The sequence below is a fragment of the Oncorhynchus clarkii genome, chromosome 20 (assembly GCF_045791955.1).
Source record: "Oncorhynchus clarkii lewisi isolate Uvic-CL-2024 chromosome 20, UVic_Ocla_1.0, whole genome shotgun sequence".
Lineage (NCBI taxonomy): Eukaryota > Metazoa > Chordata > Actinopteri > Salmoniformes > Salmonidae > Oncorhynchus > Oncorhynchus clarkii.
In genome coordinates, this window is record NC_092166.1 from 30594089 (window position 1) to 30611990 (window position 17902).

At 40.0% G+C, this 17902-nt stretch overlaps 1 protein-coding gene across 2 annotated transcripts in view; it reads right to left on the reverse strand.

Annotated features, from left to right (window-relative positions):
- The window catches only part of LOC139376183 (corticotropin-releasing factor receptor 2-like), a 101991-nt gene that overhangs the window by 64067 nt on the left and 20022 nt on the right, over nucleotides 1–17902 (reverse strand). The window contains exons 1-2 of one of the 2 annotated variants that reach the window (XM_071118462.1): nucleotides 15102–15446; nucleotides 14871–14990 (exon numbers count right to left, since the gene is read on the reverse strand). In XM_071118462.1, the coding sequence (XP_070974563.1) occupies nucleotides 14871–14990; nucleotides 15102–15222 (241 nt within the window). In that variant the 5' untranslated portion in view covers nucleotides 15223–15446. Of the gene's footprint in view, nucleotides 1–14870; nucleotides 14991–15101; nucleotides 15447–17902 lie in introns of those variants that run through there. The other variant, XM_071118461.1, reaches the window with a different exon arrangement.

Consider the following 17902-nt stretch of genomic DNA (forward strand, 5'->3'; position numbering starts at 1 on the left):
AATAACACACAGAAATACGAGCCTTAGGTTGTTAATATGGTCAAATCCGGAAACTATCATTTCGAAAATAAAAAGTTTATTCTTTCAGTGAAATACGTCTAAATATTCCTGTTACATTGCACAACCTTCAATGTTGTCATAATTACGTAAAATTCTGGAAAATTAGTTCGCAACGAGCCAGGCGGCCCAAACTGTTGCATATACCCTGACTCTGCGTGCAATGAACGCAAGAGAAGTGACACAATTTCCCTAGTTTAATATTGCCTGCTAACATGAATTTCTTTTAATTAAATATGCAGGTTTAAAAATATATACTGTGTATTGATTTTAAGAAAGGCATTGATGTTTATGGTTAGGTACATTCGTGCAACGATTATGCTTTTTTCGCAAATGCACTTTTGTTAAATCATCCCCCATTTGGTGAAGTTGGCTGTCTTTGTTAGGAAGAAATTGTCTTTACAGTTCGCAATGAGCCAGGCGGGCCAAACTGCTGCATATACCCTGACTCTGTTGCACAGAACGTAGAGAAGTGACAGAATTTCCCTAGTTAAAATAAATTCATGTTAGCAGGCAATATTAACTAAATATGCTGGTTTAAAAATATGTACTTGTGTATTGATTTTAAGAAAGGTGTTGATGTTTATGGTTAGGTACACATTGGACAGGGATTTTTTCACGAATGCGCTTGTTAAATCACCCGTTTGGCGAAGTAGGCTATGATTCAATGATAAATTAACAGGCACCGCATTGATTATAAGCAACGCAGGACAAGCTAGATAAACTAGTAATATCATCAACCATGTGTAGTTAACTAGTGATTATGTTAAGATTGATTGTTTTTTATAAGATACATTTAATGCTAGCTAGCACCTTACCTTGGCTCCTTGCTGCACCCGCATAACAGGTAGTCAGCCTGCCACTCAATCTCCTCGTGGAGTGCAATGTACTCGGCCATGATCGGTGTCCAAAAATGCCGATTACCGATTGTTATGAAAACTTGAAATCGACCCTCATTAATTGGCCATTCTGATTAATTGGTCGACCTCTAGAGTAGAGGGAGCTCCATCTTCCACAAGAACAGCTGTCCTTAAAAAAAAAAAAAAATGTAACTAGTCATTTAAGAACAAATTCTTATTTACAACGATGCTGGGCCAGGCCAATTGTGCGCTGCCCTATGGGACTCCCAATCACAGCCAGATGTGATGCAGCCTGGATTCGACCCAGGGACTGCAGTGATTCCTCTTGAACTGAGATGCAGTGCCTTAGACCACTGCACCACCCAGGTGCACCGAGTGGTGCAGTCATTGCCGATATCCAATAGGGCATGGTGCTGTCGCAGTACATTTCAGCCCAGTATCACTGGATGGTGGGCCCCTGTGACAACTTAAAACTCATACTGGTGTAGTTCTTTCCCTTTGCGAATGACTACTGACAAAGTCCTAAGAATGTCCAAACATTTTCCATTGACAGAGCGAGCACAAAGGATGTCTCCATGGGGCACTTTTTCAGAGCTGGATGTAAAGTTCTGCATTCCTCACTGATGATGGAAATGGTCGATCCTGTGTCAAGAAGTGCAGACACTTCCATTCCCTCAAGCATGCCAATAATGTTAGCTGAAACACCTTCTGTGGAAGCCATCTTGTCACCTAACTTTTGTTTATTGTTGAGTGTCAACAGGGGAGCTCTGGTGCACTAGCTGAAGTTTGCTCCTTAAAGACAGCGAGTCTTTAAGAAACTGAAAAGTGAAATGACAACATTGAACAGTGAAACATCATATTTGCATATTGAAGATCTAATAATGAAAAAAATTGCTGTTTTGAATTTGGTCAATTTGTGTGGAAGAGGTGGGAAAACAATTGTTATCCATCCATAATGATAAGCCACCAGATGGCTACAACCTAGATGAGAAACGATTGAGAATGGTAGCAGACTGTATTGCCACCCCTATTTGCCATGTCTTTAACCAAAGCCTAAAGGAGTGTCCCCACAGGAGTGGATGGAAGCTAAAGTAATTCCACTACTTAAAAACAGTGAAGCACCCTTTGCCGACTCTAACAGCCACCCAATCTGTTTTCTGCCTGTTCCTAGTAAACCGATGGAGAAAATTGTGTTAAAACAAATAAAAATTTTCAAAGAACACATTAACTGCTGATTTTCAGCATGCATATAGGAAGGACACTCAACTTGTAATGCACTGACTCAGATGACTGATGATTGGCTAAAATAAATGAAAAACAAGATGATAGTTACAGCTGTATTGTTAGATTTCAGTGCAGACTGTTATTGTTCATGATTTGTTATTGAAAAAAACTCACTTGTTATGGCTTTAAATCACCTGCCATCACATGGTATTCTTCAAAAGTAGCTTCTCTCACATCGAATATGTACAGTGCGGTATCTCTTAGGCCAGTTGCCTTAGGCCGTTACTCTTCTCTATTTTTTACTAATTATTTGCTACTTGTCTTACAAGAAGCTAAAAGGACTCTGTATGCTGATGATTGCACACTCTACACATCATCACTTACAGTCAGTGCGCTCACTGAGACTCTTAGCAAGGAGTTACAGTCGGTGTCAGAATGGGTCTAACAATAAACTGGTCTTAAATACATATAAAAACCAAAAGCATTGTATTCGGTTCAAAGCGTTCTCTTAGACCTAAACCTCAATTGGAGTTCTGCATAAAGGGTGTGACCATTGAACAAATTGAAGAAGCTGAACTCCTAGGAGTAACATTGAATGGTTCGGTTATCATGGTCAAGTCATATTTACAAAGTTGTTTCGCCGGGGAAGCTGGGGAGGCACTGTATGTCTGATATGTGTCAAAAACACAGAACAACCGTACACGAGGTGGCAAAACCTCTCCCCCTCCTGTGTTTTGTGGTCACAGTTTGGGAAGACCTCCAGAAATACAGAAGTGATGTCAGAAGTGATGTCTAAGCCCTTACCAGGATCTTAGGGCAAGCATTTACATGTGTCTGAAAGAATGGAAGAGAGTTTGGTCTTTACAATGGAGTAGGTCTTCTGAAACATTGGTGAAAGGCTGTCCGAGTAGATGAATGTTGCATCAGCTAGACATGTGGGAAAAACAGAGGCTAGCACAGGGTCCAACTCCATATATGGCACATTTCACATAGCCTGCACAGTCACTTCAAAGTGACGAGACCAGTAAGCAAACGACTCAGTGCCATCTCCCTGAAAAGCTGGTGGTAGGTCAATTTTCATGCACCCTGAGAAGAGATTTGGGACTACAGAGTCATTTGCATTGTCCAAAGATCCAGCTTGATTAGCATTAGGCAGAGGTTTGGGGTCATTGTTAGCATTGTTCAGAGAGATTCAGTTTCAGACATGTTGTTCCAAGAAAGTAACAAAAAGTTCAGAAAACAAAAAACTTCAGTAATCCTCAAAAGCTCTCAGAAAAAGCTAGTAGCTCTAACCAGTTGTCCAGACAGGTCCTTTATCAGTGTGCTAGCTGGTGAAGGTATCCACAATGGCCAATGGAAAATAACCATAAAAAAACAGAAACTACCAACAAATATCATAGTTTGAGGGTTATTTCAATGGTGGATGACTTTCTATGTGGATACAAACTGGATCGAGACTGATTCCTGTTTTGTAGATTTAATTATCAACTGACCACTAAAACATCCATGCATAAACTACCCTACTTCCTGTTCTCTTCCAACAATTAACACACATCTAACCATTCAGAATAGAGAAAAGTAGTTGCAAGGTAGAAAATGAATTATTATTCAAATTCCAACAGTGGCTTAGAAAATAATATATCTCAGAAAATAATCCTACAATCGCAAAGGCAATAAAAACATACTAATGGTGATGCAAAGCAGACAGTCTAGGCAATGTGTCAAATGAATTGCATAGTCTTATCATGGGGTTTCCCAAACTCGGGCCTGCCCCCCTATGTCCAGAATCTGGTATAATGACATTAATAAAAGATGCATTCATTTCTGTTTGCAACAAAATAGGATTTCTCCATTACATTTGGGGATAAAAATAAAAAACAAACGCAGAAAATCATTTCATTTGAGACTAGCATCTCTTCATTCATTATTGGGGAGAAAAAAAAGATTAATTTAGAATATGACAGTCTCTTCCTCCAGGAGTAATACTATTATATGGGAGATCTCCGTGTTTGCTGAGTGCTGAAGGAGGATTTGGTAAACCTCATCAGCCTGTGGAGTCCTGACACTATACGGTGGATTGTCAGCACTCACTATGTCAGTGTTCAGTGTTAAAGTACAGGGTGCTGGCAGTGTTAATGTACATGGAGGCTGTGGCAGTGTTTAGTATTCAGTGTTTACTGTTAAAGTACAGTGAGACTGGCAGTATTCAGAATTCCGCGTTCAGCGGTCAGCACAGGGAGATTGGTGCTGATTAGACAGCCAATCCCATAAGGCAGATTGTGCGGCCAGGGAAGCCCGTGAAGCATTACAACACACCTCGACCCGGATTTACTTACTGACAAGTGGAGGGAGAGAGAGGAGAGCAGGGTACATTTGAAGTATAGTCACAATAAGTGTCAAATGATAGTAACTAATTTGCTTAAGTGGCAAAAGATTAAACAGCCACCCAAGTGAGACGTGCCTTGTTGGTACCTACGAGGTAGAATGGTCCGATGTAGGTTTACATCAATTCACATTCATTCAAATGTAATACACGGCAAACTATAGATTCCAGTCAGTTTTTCGAGGACACTGTTGCGATATACCAAATGCTAAAAATTATTATCGTAATTGACTTGAATATTTAGCATACCAGGTTATTAATAGTGATGGAGGAAAAATCACAACAGTAGAGTATCACAATATTATTGTTGCCGATTTTTAAGTATCGATTCATACAAGAAAAAATATGTAGTTAATGTTAGCTAGCTAGATGACAGTATCTGAGCCAAAATGCTGTTATTTCTCATACTTTAGCCTGTTCTCCTATTTATTTTTAAATGGCGAGCAAACTTGTTTTCTGAACTTTTACTTCCACGATCAAAACTCATTTTGTTCACGCTGACTCTTAATTGCTAGCAGCTGAAGTAATCAGCAGCACTTCCATTGGTACAATCTTGAGAGTTTGGGTTTGCTCTTTAAAAGGTTATGAACCCTATAAGACACAGCAGATGCTTTGCCTCACTGGACACACATAAAAGGGGCAAAGCGTTGGGTGGAACGATGGGTTTGGCAGGGGAGAGGAAAGATGATTCACTCTAACTAACCAGTTACACACATTCCAGTTTTGATTTCACTGAATTTGACAAAGCACATGAGGCAACAAAGGAGTGGCCTGAAAGTAAATGGGGCTCCTGGGAGAGGTCACACGATTGTGACACCAAGGTGTTCATATATTTGTCTCTCTAGAGGTCACGGGAACATCCAGTGCCCTAGAGGCTGGACAGCTACTGAATGACACGGTGTAATGGTTTTCCTCCTCTTCGTCTGAAGAGGAGGTGTATAGCATGGATCGGACCAAGATGCGGCGTGGTAAGTGTTCATGATGTTTATTTTAAAGACAAACTGAACACTAAAATACAAAAACAATAAACGTAACGTGAATAACCGAAAACAGTACCGTGTGGTGAACAAACACAGACACGGAAACAAACACCCACAAACAAACAGTGAAACCCAGGCTTCCTAAGTATGATTCGCAATCAGAGACAACTAATGACACCTGCCTCTGATTGAGAACCATACTAGGCCGAAATATAGAAATCCCAAAATCACAGAAAAACAAACATAGACTGCCCACCCCAACTCACGCCCTGACCATAATAAATAACGACAAAACAAAGGAAATAAAGGTCAGAACGTGACACACGGTTGTGACACGCAAGGGACAGACAATGAAGGACCTTTGAGCACACTCAACAACTCCTTCCAAACAGCCTGGTGAAGCATGTTTTAAATAAGCCATGGAATTGGATGAATACTCACAGAAAAGAAGGGACAGAGGAATTTTAAAAATGTATAAACCTCTTAAAGAGTTTACATTAATATTTATACATTCTAAAAGTAAAGGAAGGAAGCCATTTACTGTACAGCAGTGCCAAGGGAAACATCTGATTTGAGTTCAATTGTTGCCAAAACCAACTCACGTAACCCAGGCATTGAGCCCACTAAACTGTTCATTTGAGTGCAATAAGGTCAAACTCAAGACTTGACAGTCACAGTAGTATCTTTAGAACTGGAAAAGATTATGTGAGGCCAGGCATACAGTATATTCAAGTAAGCATTTCACTGTTTAGTCTAAACCTGTTGTTTAGAAGAATGTGACAAATAAACTTGATTTGATTCCATCTTCCCAGTAACAATTCAATGACCTGAATTTGAACCCAAATTCTACTTTGCAGGCCTACAGTAACTCCATGTCTGATATTGTTCAAAGTACTGTTATCTCAAGGAGACAATCTCTCAGTGAATAGAAATCATTATGACTTCCATATGCCATATGTGTGTATGGAGCATCTACAGTGACAGAATATGTATCGTTTATATCAAGGCAATTTTTGCTTAATCTTGACCTATTTAAAGCCAGATACAGTTAAGAAGTGTGTTAACGGGGTGTAATCACAAAAAGTTAACACCTAGGAGTGTCGAAGTTGTTATTGGTCTTTACAACGCGTCTAACATAAATAGTTACGCATAAATTAGCAGTCATTAAAGTTATTTTTAAAGTAGAACTGTACAGTTCCTGATTTTAAAGTTGCGTTTTTAGGCAAGGCATATCAAAATAAATATAATGCAAGTCTCTATCGTGGATTAAATATACAGGTAAATGCTAAAATAAAGGAAACACTTGAGTTAATGAGGATACAAAGTATATTGAAAGCAGGTGCTAATTAAGCAATTAAAATTCCATCATGCTTAAGGTCATGTATAAAAATGTCCGGTTGCCCATTATTTTGGCTACCATGGCAAGAAGAAAATATCTCAGTGACTTTGAAAGAGAGGTGTGTGTGTGTGTGTGTGTGTGTGTGTGTGTGTGTGTGTGTGTGTGTGTGTGTGTGTGTGTGTGTGTGTGTGTGTGTGTGTGTGTTGTCTAAGTCAGCAGATCTCAACCCATTTGAACACTGAATGGGGCAGCGTCCCCCCAATAGAGTTCCAGACATATGTAGAATCTATTCCAAGGCGCATTGAAACTGTTCTGGAGCATTGTGGTGGCCTAACGCCCTATTAAGGCACTTTATGTTGGTGTTTTCTTTATTTTGGCTGTGGATAGTGATATTAATGGCCCATGTTTTGTCTTTGGACAAAACGTATTAGGAGTACTGTTGTAAGCAATGATGTAGTGGTAAAAAAAATAGGTGGGTAAACACTGATCGCCATTTGCGGTGAGTAAAGTAACCCTCCCTATATTTTCAACGATATCTCTAGCATGTTTAACATGAATCTATGAAATACATTCATCCACACACACTGATTTTGTTCCCTACAGTCTCTGAGCTTGAATATCTGTATTGCTATGACTCTCAAGATGGTGAAAGAATGGGACTGTAATATTACCCAGATATTGCAAAGATTATTTGAGCACACTCAATTATTTGAGAACACTTGTCTTTTAGTTTCTTGTCTTTAAAGGCTGTAATGGCTGGCTTTTTCTTTTCTATTAAAAGCATTATTTAGTAACTTTGTGACAAGAGCATTTTAGGGAATAAATGTAAAAAGGTACAGTATTGAGACAAAGAAACCACACACGCAGCATCTCTCCATACCCAAAAGCTTTTAACAGCCTAACGCCGACAGAGATGGTCGCCTCGCTTCAGGTCCTTAGGAAATGATGGTCCTTAGGAAGCTATGCAGTTTTTGTTTTTAATGTATTATTTCTTACATTGTTAGCCCAGAAAATCTCAAGTGTTATTTCATACAGCCGGGAAGAACTATTGGATATAAAAGTGATGTCAACTTACCAACATCAAGGACCAGGAATACGTCTTTCCCGAAGCGGATCCTTTGTTCGGACCTCCACCCTGGACATGCCGACCCAAAACAACGCGGTCGCAGCAGGAGAGGCAGACGGAGCGGCCTACTGGTCAGACTCAGAGGGCGAGCACACCATCCACCACTTCCGAGCATATTACTCGCCAATGTCCAATCTCTAGGTAACAAGGTGGCCGAAATTAGGGCACGAGTTGCCTTCCAGAGAGACATCAGAGATTGTAACCGTCTCCGTTTCACGGAAACATGGCTCACTCGGGATATCGGTACAGCCACCTGGTTTCGTCATGCATCGCGCTGACAGAAACAAACATCTCTCTGGTAAGAAGAAGTGCGGGGTGTATGCCTTACAATTTAACGACTCATTGTGTAATCAACAACATACAGGAACTCAAGTCATTTTGTTCACCTGACCTAGAATTCCTTACAATCAATTTATCTTCCAAGAGAATTCTCCTCGATTACAGTCACGGCCATGTATATCCCCGCCCCCCAAGCAGATACCTCGTCGGCCCTGAAAGAACTTCACTGGACTCTATGTAAACTGGAAACCAAACATCCTGAGGCTGCATTTATTGTAGCTGGGAATTGTAAACCTTCTTAGGTGATAGGAGTTCCGCTAGCTGGAAAACTTCCGGTGAAACTGGATTCAAACAAATAATCATAAATATTATTGATTTTAAACACTTATGTACATATAAGTGTCTTATATTGGCTGAAAGCTTAACTTATTGTTAATCTAACTGCACTGTCCGATTTACAGTAGCTATTACAGCGAAAACATGCCATGCGATTGTTTGAGGAAGGCGCCCCACATCAAAATATTTTTCCACCGGCACAGGTTTCATAAATTCACATATAACGATTAAATATTCAAACGATTTTGTTAGATAAAATCCTTCTTTATATCCCAAAAAGTATGTTTAGTGGGCGCCATCGATTTGAGTAATCCACTCGTTCAACATGCAGAGAAAGGAATCTGAAAATCTACCACTAAACTTTGTTTCAACAAGTCAAAAATATGTTTCTATTTACTCCTCAGATACCCTAAAATGTAATCAAAATATAATATTTCTTATGGAAAGAAGTATGTTCAATAGGAAACTATTTTAGCAGGTGCCTAATGTCTTCATGGCGCGTGCAAACACACATTTCCAAGACTGTGTACTTCTGCTAAAACTGATATTTCTTATTCGTTTTTTGAAGTTACGAGCCTGAAACCTTGAACATAGACTGCTGAGACCCTGTGGAAGCCATATGGATTGCATCCAGGGAGCTAATTTTCAATATGACATTTCTCTTGCCTTTCTAAGAGGATGGTCTCTCAACAACAAAAACAATTCTGGTTGGTTTTTCTTGAATTGATTTAGCACATGAACTGTTAATATTACCTGTGATTACAAGTTAAAATGTTGGTGTTGTTATCTTTTGCAGTGTGCTGCTTTTTATTTAATTTTTTATTTATATGCCCTGATGCACTGTGTGATTTTTTTTTATTATTCTGACCCCTGGGATTTCACACACACATTCCTCATAGCTAGACATTCAGGGATTACTAGTTATATCTCAATGACGATCTGTTGATTATTTAAATGGTCTGGGCCTTGTTTCCCAGTTGGATTTAACTTAAAAATTACGATGATTGTATCAGATGCATCGATATTTATGAGTGTTTCCAAAAAAAGCACGTAGAAAGAACATTTGCTAAGTGCATCGTTAGACCACGCGTCGATATTGAAACGATTGAAAGAAAAGCAGCACTGCTCTCACATGAGCTTATTCCATTCAAATCTCGCATAAACTGTTCGGACGCTACAGACAGAAGTTAGCAGATTGGTTGTACCGACTTCAGACGACTCCCAAGACACCATCGTGTTCATTTCAATAGAGGGCCTAATGTGACAGACTGGATTCAAATCTTGGTTTCCTGCACACCACAAAGATGTTTAACCTGCAGATCCAAAACTTAGGCATTAGCTTGCAGAGCCTGCACAAGATCTCCTGGGCCCGGTTTCCCGATAGCGACGGAATTTAGGCTTATGAGTGTTTCAAAGATGCATCTTTCCTACAATGGCAGAAGACGTAACATGCGTTTTCCAAAACACCACGGAGAGAGAACATTGGCCACGTGCGTCGTTGAGGCATGTGTTGATACTGATAGGATCGAAAGAAAGACAGCACTGCTCTCAGAACAGCTTTCTCCATTCAAATCTTACCTTAACATTAGAATTATTCCACAATACAGATGACGGATCAGCTCCTAAAAAGATATCCTCATCTACGGCTGCAAATATTGAGGGTGGTTATTATAATGCTTACTCTATAATAATGCACTAAATCAAGATTTGGCACATTATTGAGCACATGTTGTAACACATCATGAAATACTCTGAACAAAAATATGAATGCAACATGCAACAATTTCAAAGGTTTTACTCAGTCCAAACCATGCTCAATGGGTGACATATCTGGTGAGTATGCAGGCCATGGAAGAACCGGGACATTTTCAGCTTCCAGGAAATGTTTACAGATCCTTGCAACATGGGGCTATGCATTATCATGCGGAAACATGGGGTGATGGAGGCGGATGAATGGCACAACAATGGGCCTCAGGATCTCGTCATGGTTTCTCTGTGCATTCAAATTGCCATTGATGCAACTGTGTTCATTGTCCGTAGCTTATGCCTGCCCATACCATAACCCCACCACCACCTCTGTTCATAATGTTGACATCAGTAAATCGCTCGCCCACACGACGCCATACACGCAGTCTGCCATCTGCCCGGTACAGCCTTGGTGAGGACGACGGCCAAGCAGATGAGCTTCCGTGAGACAGTTTTTGGCAGTTTGTTCAGAAATTCTTCGGTTGTGCAAAGCCACAGTTTTATCATCTATCAGGGTGGCTGGTCTGAGACGATCCCACAGGTGAAAAAGCCAGATATGGAGATCCTGGGCTGGAGTGGATACACGTGGTCTGCGGTTGTGAGGCCGGTTGGTTGGTCGTACTGCCTATTTCTCTAAAACGACATTGGAAGCGGCTTATGGTAGAGAAATTAACATTAAATGATCTGGCAACAGCTCTGGTGGACATTCCTGCAGTCAGCATGTCAACTGCACGCTCCCTCAAAACTTGAGACATCTGTGCCATTGTGTTTTGTGACAAAACTGCACATTTTAGAGTGGCCTTTTATTGTCCCCAGCACAAGGTACACCTGTGTAATGATCATGCTGTTTAATCAGCTTCTTGATATGCCACACCTGTTAGGTGAATGGATTATCTTGGCAGCAGAGAAATGCTCACGGACAGGGATTTGAGAGAAATAATAAGTTTGTGCTTATGGACATTTCTGGGATCTTTTATTTCAGCTCATGAAATGTGGGACCAACATTTTGTATGTTGAATGTATATTTTTTCCCGGTGGATATTGAAGTAAAATTACAGACATTAGCTTACAAAAGCAAAATGTTTACTTAATTGAATGAATGTCAAATTTATTTAAATAGTATTGAATGATATAGGCCTATATAGCCTATACTGTAGACTATTTAAACAACATGACAAAAAGTATGTGGACATCTGCTCGTTGAACATCTCATTCCAAAATTATGGGCATTAATATGGAGTTGGTCCACCTTTACTGCTGTAACAGCCTCCACTCTTCTGGGAAGGCTTTCCACTAGATGCTGGAACATTGATGCGGGGACCTGCTTCCATTCAACCACAAGAGCATTAGTGAGGTCTCTCAGAGATGTTGGGCGATTAGGTCTGGCTCACAGTAAGTGTTCAAATTCATCTTAAAGGTGTTCGATGGGGTTTCAGATCAGGGCTCTGTGCAGGCCAGTCAAGTTCTTCCACACCGATCTCAACAAACCATTTCTTTATAAACCTCACTTTGTGCACGGGGGCGTTGTCATTCTGAAACAGAAAAGGGCCTTCCCAAACTGTTGCCACAAAGTTGGAAGCACAAAATCGTCTAGATTGTCATCGTATGCTGTAGCGTTAAGATTTCCCTTCACTGGAACTCAGGAGCCTGAACAATGAAAAACCGCCTCAGACCATTATTCCTCATCCACCAAACTTTACAGCTCGTACAATGCATTCGGGCAGGTAGCGTTCTAGAAATCGCCAAACCCAGTTTCGTCAGTCGGACTACCGGATGGTGAAGAGATACAGTGCATTCTGAAAGTTTTCAGACCCTTTGACCTTTTCCACATTTTGTTGTGTTACAGTCCCATTCTAAAATGGATCAAATAGTATTTTACCTCATCAATACACAATACCCCATAATGACAAAGTAAAACAGGTTTCTAAACATTTTTGCAAACGTATGAAAAATAAAAAACTTGAGTCTCACAATTACACAAGCATTCAGACCCTTTACTCAGTACTTTGTTGAAGCACCTTTGGCACCGATTACAGCCTCAAGTCCTCATGGGTATGACACTACAAGTTTGGCACACGAGTTTCTCCAATTCTTCTCTTTGGCACACTAGTTTCTCCCATTTTTCTCTGCAGATCCTCTCAAGCTCTGTCAGGTTTGATGGGGAGCATCGCTTGGCTCTGGCTGGGCCACTCAAGGAAGTTCAGAGACTTGTCCCGAAACCACTCCTGTGTTGTCTTGGCCGTATGCTTAGGTTGTTGTCCTGTTGGAAGGTGAATGTTCACCTCAGTATGAGGTCTTGAGTGCTCTGGAGCATCAAGGATCTCACTGTACTTTGCTCCGTTCGTCTTTCCCTTGATACTGACCAGTCTCCCAGTCCGTGCTGCTGAAAAACATTCCCACAACAGGATGCTAACGCCACCATGCTTCACCGAAGGGATTGTGCCAGGTTTCGTCCTGACATGACACTTGGCATTCAGGCCAACAAGTTCAATCTTGGTTTCATCAGACCAAAGAATCTTAGTTCTCATGGTCTGAGAGTCTTTAGGTGACTTTTGGTAAACACCAAGTGGGCTGTCATGTGCCTTTTACTGAGGAGTGGCTTCCGTCTGTCCGCTCTACCATAAAGTCCTGATTGGTGGAGTGCTGCAGAAATGGTTGTCCATCTAGCAGGTTCTCCCATCTCCACAGAGGAACACTGGAGCTCTGTCAGAGTGACCATCGGGTTCTTGGTCACCTCCCTGACCAAGGCCCTTCTCCCTCGATTGCTCAGTTTGGCTGGGCGGCCAGCTCTAGGAAGAGTAATGGTAGTTACAAACTTTTTCCATTTAAGAATGATGGAGGCACCTGTGTTTTTGGGGACCTTCAATGCTGCAGACATTGTTTTGGTAACCTTCCCCAGATCTGTGCCTTGACACAATCCTGTCTTGGACTTCTAAGGACGATTCCTTCGACCTCATGGCTTGGGTTTTGAAAGACATGCACTTTCAACTGTGGGACCTTATATTGACAGGTGTGCCTTTCCAAATGATGTCCAATCAATTGAATTTTCCACAGGTGTATTCCAATCAAGCTGTAGAAACATCTCAAGGATGATAAATGGAAGCAGGATGCATCTGAGCTCAATTTCGAGTCTCATAGCAAAGGGTCTGAATACCTTTGTAAAAAGGTATTTCTGTTTTTATTTTATACATTTGTTAACATTTCTAAAAAACTGTTTTCGCTTTGTCATTATGGGGTATTGTGTGTAGATTGATGAGGGATTTATTTGATTTTATCCATTTTAGATTAAGGCTGTAACGTAACAAAATGTGAAGTCTGAAAACTTTCCGAATGCACTGAATAATTACCAATGCTTACCCAATAAAAATACACTAAATCACAGATTTGGCACAGCATTGCACACATATTAGGCTACATATTGAGAAAAACTATAGAGAGAAGCTAAATAGAACTCAATTGTTTAAACATGAAATGTATTTCAATATGAATGAAATAGGCCTATTGGGAACTTTGTGTTTGTAGTCAACTTTGATCTGAAGTTATTGTCAGTCACCATATGACAGATAAGATCCAAGTTTGAAGTTTTATTGTCACGTGCACAAGTACAGTTCAAATATGTTGTTTTTTTGCATTCGTTAGCTCAAATCACCCCGTCAGACTTCATAAATAAGCAATATGTCTATCTCTATCCCTATCTCTGGAGTTGACAGCTCCACCATCATCTGTGATCTATTATTTTCATTATGACATCTGCCACTATTATTTAATTAGCGACTCTCATCAATAACTACTCTTCGGGATGTGAACAATGACGCATCGAGTGACACAGGTGTTTCTCTACATTATCAATCAGTCTGCTGTTCACCCATGTGTAATAATCCATCTTGAGAAATGAATGAAAGATGAATGAATGAATGGATGTTTGCAGGTTAGGTATGGTGATGAAAACCGAGTCTACCTAAAGCACGGGGCAGGTCAGAGAGCCAAAACAGAGAGGAAAGATAGTGTTGCTTATTTTGACATTGTTGATCATGTGTCATAACAGGATGGTTCTGGTAGACATAACTGGACTCAGTATTCAATATAAAAATAACATAAATTGGATCAAATCACACTGGATTTGATTTCAGATTTCCGTTCAAATTTATACTGGGTGTATTACAAAATTATTAGAATATGACAATTCATTTCAATACAGTGTTTCCTGTTAAAGAATGTGTTACTATATCATCACACATCTTGGTAGAGCAATTGGAGAAAACTGCATGAATAAATGTATTTGCATTTGCAAAAATGGTGCTTGAGTTTTCTGACTCTATTCCAGCAACCCACGTGAAAACTAAATATGATATTATTACTCTACCTAGAATTAGAAGATTGGTTTCGATTGCACAGTTTAGAGTTACTGCTTAATATGTGATCTGCAACATTACCACCAGAAAAGTATCGCCAACCAATTACACATGGACAGCGACAAACCCCATAAACATAAACGGTGGGGAAAAAAACGTTAACAGAATTAAATGGTTTAATGTCTTACTTGTTGTGTTGTACTTCACCCCATTGATGTACTCCGGACAGGGTCTCTCCACCATCCGTCCGGTGTTGCTCTTTGGCCAACATGTTCCAATCTCATCCGTTGTGGCATTGCAATACAAACCTTTAAATAAATAATAAGACGTTTAAATAATGATAATTATTCGTCAAAGTTGTCAAGAAAGAGCATTAGCCTAACCATTGATGACCGTGTCAAAATCACCCCAAATCGTACCGTCAAAATCCATCAAAGAGAACGATGCGTTTTCATAGAAACTGTCTTGAAATGAATCCATCACACTGCAGTTTGGGTCTCCAAACTCCCCAAAGATGATTTGGTAAATGGTAGCATCCATGGTTAATTGATACGTTAATTAAAATAATTTTAAACTGGGATTGAAGTCCAATAGGTTCCCTACACGAAGCCCACTACAGTATGTGCATGTGTTTCATCCAAGCTATAACGGAAAGAAAGAGTGTGCCCTTTCAAACCCATGAAAAACGTCTCGTCCAACTAGTGCACGCAGAAGTGACTCCAAGTGCTCGAGCGCTTCTCTCTCTTACTCGCACCGCTCCCTGTACAATCAGATTGACACACCGAGCCTCAGCCTATTTATACACGTTCATCATCCCTCTATGGAATTATACAACAATTATGAAAGTGAGTTAAATTAATACCAAAAATACTTTAATTTAACCATTGTCCATCTGTTCTGTCTCTTGCAGCCGTTATCTAATTTTGTGAACAACAATCTGGTAAGCAAACTACTGATCCAATGTACTGTTGAGACGAATGGGGGTTGGAAACAATATTTTCATTTTTTACCCTCGTAAATGTTGAAGTAAAAATATTAGTTATTTTCTGTAGGTAGGTAGGGAGAGAGCTACAGAGATGAAGATTAAAACGGGTTATAGATAGCCTACTGCTGCGTTTGTGTGCTAGTCAGGAACTAGGAAACGTTGAAATGTCCTACGTGCTAACTGTTTGTAGTTATACACGTGCCAAGTTCAACCAGTTAGCAAGTTGAACATTTCCTAGTTCTGACTTGCACGTGAACGCGCCATACGTCTGAGACTTGCTGTGAGTGACTAAAATGTGGCTTTAAATAGCCTTCAGTGGCATGTAGCCTAGATAATACAGTATATAAATACCCACTGTATGTAGGCTACATCCAAAACACAGACGATTTAACATTTCTAATGTGTTTTACAAATGGAAATTGAGGACAATGGTTTTAAAGTAACTACTGTCAGGTTTCCTCTCAGCACCCCCTCAAAGGGACCATGTCTAATATTGTATTCCTTTACAAATTAGATACTTTTTCCAACAGTAGTTGGTCAGACATCTGTCACAATAGCTTTTCCATACCCCTGAGTTATGGCAGGAATTCCCTAATATAATATTATCCATCCAGATGGAAAAAGGGAAAGTTGGCCTATCTATTTTTTGGTGGATGAAGAAGCTGTTTAATTGATAAAGTAAATGGTATAGCCTATTCCCAGGCCATAACATGAATTTAAAAAACGGTTATGAAGTTGTATTGAAAATTAACCTCAAACAAACTTTTTAACACGTGACTTTTGATCAAACTTTGATATCGTTTTTGATAGCTTTTGATAAATGTCCTGTAAAGCCACACTTTTCCCAATGCTTTCTGTGATACCCACGTGTGTATCCCTATTATGTCATCACAGACTAGTGATCTGTTTATGTGTTCAATTAGACTCCTGACCTTTATCAAAAATCTATCCCACAGCTTTGTTGAATACTCATTCCTGATTGGCTAGAATCAGAATCATTCTAGAAAGGGGATTTAGTAAGGGATAAATGCTGACGTTCTGTACGCAGCGGGGCGAGGCTAAAGTTGAATCTACTACCCTAGAGCAGGACTCTGTGCTAAGCTTTTAAAGCCTACCAGCTATGGAATTAGACTGGCGTATCATTATCACCGCGATGATGATAATGATTATTATTCATTTACATGTTTGTGCTCCATATTCCATCTGGCTGATGAAGGAAGCAGATAAGTAAACAAATCGGTAAATAACAGAATCGTGCTGACTGCACATTCAATTTATGAACCTATGGGACAGTAATCACGTATTGGCTGTGATACTATATCATGTGCTTCTGCTGTGGAAGGTTCAGACTGGTTTTAAAGGAAGTCTTCAAAATTCAGAAAGAAGACCGTCTTTAAGATGCTGAACTTTGGCTTAATCTTTACACTCCACTCTCAATTGTTTGCGCAGCAGGGGCATCACATATCAGTTAACTACATGCGAGACTTAATAATGGCCTGCTATTTCCTAGGCATTTCCTTGAGAGTTATTTAACTGCCAAGTGAACGCTAATTTGAGTTCGACAGCGTTATTCCCTGAATGCAAAACAGTGAATCAAGAAGGCTTTATGCATATTGACTGATATGGCTTTACAGAAAATAAAGTGGCTGTGGCATAAGACAATTATCTTTCAGTTTTAATGGGCCTAATACTAATGCATTTGATTGCTTTTTCAAGAGCATGTTGGAGTAAAAATAATTCGTTTTGAACTTCTGTCTCCTCAAAAGGATTTTGGTCTGTAAACTTTGGGACCATAGGCTAGACCTGCAGTCATCACATCTTTGCATCCTTAATGTAGGCTGTGCAGGTCCAATAAAATATTAATTATCTGTGCTCTAATGGAGTTTGGTGGCATAGTTTACAGCAGTAACTTTAGAAGCCTACCTTGTTCTACACATTTTTGTTCCTACTGAAGTACGTTAAAGGTAAACCCGTCCTGGGCTTTCTGTTTCAGAAGTCTTGAAGTGAAGATGAGGGACATCACATCAGGGTTGCAACGTGGATTCAAAGACTAGCAAATAGGAGAACAATGGATGCCAGAGTTGTCTTGAGACCCCAAGGCTCTCAACAAGGCCTGTAAGGCTTTCACCTCTCATGTACTGAAGCTGGAAGCTTCTATAATTGCTTATTGATGCAGTATTTTTGCTGCATGTGAATAAGTGCAGTTCGATCTGGTTTGTGATCTGAGAGATTGTA